Here is a 4591-nt window from a genome sequence, read left to right as displayed (position 1 = left end):
GTTCTGATGATTAAAACCAGTTCTGGAACTGAAAGTGTACTCATTTTTTTTCTTTCATTCTACATCTGTTCCCCAAGCCAGCATTTTTCACTTTAGCTCAGTAGTTAGATTGTGTGTGTGTGTGTGTGTTGTATGTAAATTTGTAATTTTAAAATATATATATATATTAAGCCTGAAGTCAGAGGAGTGAGCATGGTGTAATAATTTGAGTGTTGAGCTAATACTTGGGGAAATCAGAGTTCAGATCTGCTCAGCTGTGGAAACCAATTGTTTGATCTTGGGTGAGTCACAGTATCTCCATCTCAAAGGAAGGCAATAGCTAACCCCCACTTCAACTTTCCATGATTATTATAGCTCTACTGTAATATAAAGATATCCTCTTATCCATTGCTTTTTATTTAACTTTAACAATAAGTAGCTGTGTTAATACTTTTTGATATGCTTAATTTTTATCCCTTTTCCCACAATTATTATAGCCTCACACATAATCTTTGACCTGTTGAATAACTGCAAACGTCTATATTATAAAGGCATGGATTGGAATCCTGTTGGGAACATTCAAAGGTGTCCAGATACCATCAATCCCCATTTACTGGGCAGCTACTACCAAGACAACAGGGGTCTGCTCCCTATTAATCAGGAAGCAGCTGACATTCCCATTCCCTCCCAGGAGCAATTTCTGATGTGACCAGCAAAAGCAGGACTCTTGTTGCAATTCCCCCTCATTGCTGTTGGACTATCAACAATTGACAGCTATTGGTCACAGCTGTTATTGCCTAGTGAGTGGGCATTGCGGGAATTTTAAAGCCCCTATTTTAAAAATCTCTAGAAAATTTGAGGAAATTCAAAGTCCGATATGGCTTGCGTCCAAATTATTTGAAGGAGCGTATCTCCTTGTATGAGCTCAGTCCCCTTCATCACAACTGAATAAAATCCCACATTATCTGCTTTGAACTGAAATATATAGCAGTGTGGACTCAGATAACCCAGTTCAAAGCAGATAGTGGGGGTTTTCTGCCTTGATATTCTGGGTTATATGGCTGTGTGGAAGAGCCCTTAGTATAACTCTAGGGGCCCTTTCACACAGTCCTGTCTCAGAATATCAAGGCAGAAAATCCCACATTATCTGAGTGTGGACTCAGATAACCCAGCTCAAAGCAGATATTGTAGGATTTTCTGCCTTGATATTCTGGGATATAGGGCTGTGTGGAAGGACATTAAGATCATTTGAGGAAGGACTTTTCTCTCCCCCCCCCCCTCCTCCTTCTCAGGCTTCTCAGGCTTGATTGGTGAGAGCAAGGCAGAGGCCTTCTTGGTGGCTGCTCCCAGACTTGGAACTCTTTCCCCAGAAAGAGCAGGATGGCCCCATCTTTGCTCTGCTTCCAGGCTTTTACATTACTGGTTCAAGTAGGGCCTTTAATGCTGCATGGTGCTGGTAATAAATGTTTTTAGTGTTTGTACGGAATCAATTTTAATATGTTTTCATTTTTTTAATGTTCACCTTTTAACTTAGAAAGTGTTTAATTGTTTTAGGATCATATGTAAGACTTTACATCAGTGGTTCTCAACCTATGGGTCTCCAGATGTTTTGGCCTACAACTCCCAAAAATCCCAGCCAGTTTACCAGCAGTTAGGATTTCTGGGAGTTGAAAGCCAAAACATCTGGAGACCCACAGATTGAGAACCACTTCTTTACATTGTTTTTAACATATTATTTACATGTTGTTAGCTGCCTTGAGTTTGATTATAAGAAGAAAAGTGGGATATAAATGAATAAAATAAAATTTTAAAAAGTACAAGGAGTGTTATTTGTGGCATCCTCTGCAGGCTCTAGGGATGAAAATTGCCACCAGATCCACCACGGTTGCTTACTCCTGATATAGTGCATCTCTTTCTAGACTCCCCCCCCCCCCCCCAGGATTTCTATTTGTGTGAGACATAAAGCACATGAAGCTCTGATTTTACATTTATGTTCTTCTCTCTAATTTCTCTGTAAGGTGGAGAGCTTGATAGTTAAATGTCAAAGGAGAACTGCACTGCAATATTGGACTTCCTGCTGGTGGCTTTTCCCAACCAACCGGTGCATCAGATATCTCTTTTCCTTGCCATCTGCTTGGTTTATATAACCATACTTGCAGGCAACCTACTCATTTTGGTTGCTATCTGGGTGGACACTCACCTGTACACACCTATGTATTTTTTCCTAGGGACTCTCTCTGTAGTTGAGCTCTGCTATACATCATCTATAATCCCACAGATCCTGGAGACCAGCTTGCAGGAGGTGAAGTCCATCACTTTCCGAAACTGCTGTGCTCAGATGTTCCTTTTTATTGGGTTGGGTAGTTGTGATTGTTTCCTGTTGGCTATCATGGCATATGACCGCTGCATGGCCATTTGCAAGCCCTTGCGCTACACACTCATCATGACACAGCAATTGTGCATTCAACTAGTAGCTACTGCTGTGCTGAGTGGTTTCATGGTCTCTTTAACACTAGTGTGGCTGGTTTTCCACCTCCCTTTCTGTGATGGACATGACATTGAACACTTCTTCTGTGATGTGCCACCTGTGCTCCAGCTCACCAGTAAGAAGACCAAACTGGAAGAGGTTGGGGTGTTCCTTACTGCAATGATGGCTATTGTTGTGCCCTTTGTATTGATTTGTATCTCTTACCTTTTCATTGCTGTGGCAATTTTGCAGATACGTTCAGTGGACAGTCGCCAAAAAGCTATCTCAACCTGCTCCTCTCATTTAACTATGGTGGCTCTGCAGTATGGTTGCTGCAGTTTCATGTACCTGCAGCCAAGCTCCAGTTTCTCTCCAATGCAAGACCAGATACTATCAATGGTGTACACTCTGGGCACACCACTACTCAACCCCATCATCTATAGCTTGAGGAACAGAGAAGTGAAATCAGCCCTTAGGAATCTGATTCCTTAAAGACAGAGTGACTATACTTCTTGTACCCAATCATTTCTTCTAGGTTTACCAGGAGATCAGTATGTGTGAATTCAACTGGCCTAAACAGGGTAAAGGTGATTACCAGGAACAATGTTTGAAAATTGATCAATACATTATAAAGAAAGAATTGGGTTCTCAGTTTTATGTTTAATTCTCATGGAAGGAAGTTGAGAGCAATTACAGAAGAGCATTTGCAAGCAAGGTAAGTATGCTCTACCCTGTCCACAACTGGATTGGAAGCATCACACAATGCTTTCCTCCTATGCTCTACCCTGTCCACAACATGGGAGCCTACCTGTGATGTGCTGGCTCAAATGGAGTCAGCACGGATCCTCACTGCTCAGGCAACACTTCCCATGTGTGATGGGGGAAGTGTCACTGCAAGGGAGCAGCCCAATGGATTCACCCTGCTGCTCCTCTGGTCGGCAGTGAAATGGGATGCTTTGCCTGGCTCATATGATAAGGTCATAGAGATATGCATCATACACTTGTAGTTCAATTTCTTTTGCTTAATTCTGCCCTATATAACCATAGACCCATCTTCAATGGTGTATCAACCCTGTAGAATTAATGCAATTTGGCACCACTTAAACTTCAGGAGAGCTGTGGTTTTACAAGGTCTGCCAAAGGGTGCTGGTACTTCACCAAAGTACAATTCTCAGGATTCCACAAAATTGAGCTGTAACTGTTAAATTGGCATCAAATTGCACTAATTCTACAGTGTAGATGCACCTCTAGTTGCCTTGGCTCTGGAAAGAGGTGCACACATCTCAAGCAACCCATCATACAGCCACAAATATCTGTAATGTTGTCTCCCCAGACAGTTTAGTAGCTTGATTCTGCCACTTTCTGTGAGTGGATACTAGAACCCATCAGCTGTAATGCTTAATCAATGGTAGACTGTTTGTTGCATCCTTTACCAGCAATAAAGATGATCTTTTAAATAGTGAGGTACCTCAGCTTTCAGTTAGAAACTGAGCCTTGGAGAGTCCCAGAACTTCAGTCAGCACCACCTCAGAAGACGTCAGAAATGTGCATTTGTGAACCTGGGAATATGAAACCAATTGTTTTTCTTTCTTGTGAACTTTCCAAGGATATTGTTGTTTGTATTGTCAAAGGCTTTCGTGGCTGGAATCACTGGGTTGTTGTAGGTTTTTTGGGCTATATGGCCATGTTCTAGAAGCCTCCTCTCCTGATGTTTCACAAGCATCCTCAGAGGTTGTGAAGTCACAACCTCTGAGGATGCTTGCCATAGATGCAGGTGAAACGTCAGGAGAGACTGCTTCTAGAACATGGCCATATAGCCCAAAAAACATACAACAACCCACATATTGTTGTTGTTTATTTGTTCAGTCATTTCCAACTCTTCCTGACCTCATGGATCAGCCCGCGTCAGAACTTCCTATCGGCCATTGCCACCCCCAGCTCCTTCAATGATATTATATCTCAAAATACATACATGGGAGTTTGTTTTTGATGTGTTTACTTATTAAAGATATTCCCCAGAAACCTACTTTATTGCAAGCTATCCCCAAAGCCTCCTGTTCTCCTAATGAAAAATGTCTATCTCCATTATAGGTTTTTGGAGACTGAGAGAACTGTTGTTAGTCATCATGTGCACGTACCCATCCC

General features: G+C 41.9%; 1 protein-coding gene across 1 annotated transcript; it reads left to right on the top strand.

The window, feature by feature from the left end:
- The first annotated feature begins 1956 nt into the window (after nt 1-1956).
- Nucleotides 1957-2957, top strand: LOC132763528 (olfactory receptor 10W1-like). The gene has a single exon (XM_060757126.2). The coding sequence runs from the start codon at nt 2018-2020 to the stop codon at nt 2936-2938; it is 921 nt and encodes a 306-aa protein (XP_060613109.2). The 5' UTR covers nt 1957-2017; the 3' UTR covers nt 2939-2957.
- Nucleotides 2958-4591: the final 1634 nt, after the last annotated feature.

Source organism: Anolis sagrei, chromosome 1 (assembly GCF_037176765.1).
Source record: "Anolis sagrei isolate rAnoSag1 chromosome 1, rAnoSag1.mat, whole genome shotgun sequence".
Classification (NCBI taxonomy): Eukaryota; Metazoa; Chordata; class Lepidosauria; order Squamata; family Dactyloidae; genus Anolis; species Anolis sagrei.
This window is presented reverse-complemented; position numbering and strand designations above follow the sequence as displayed.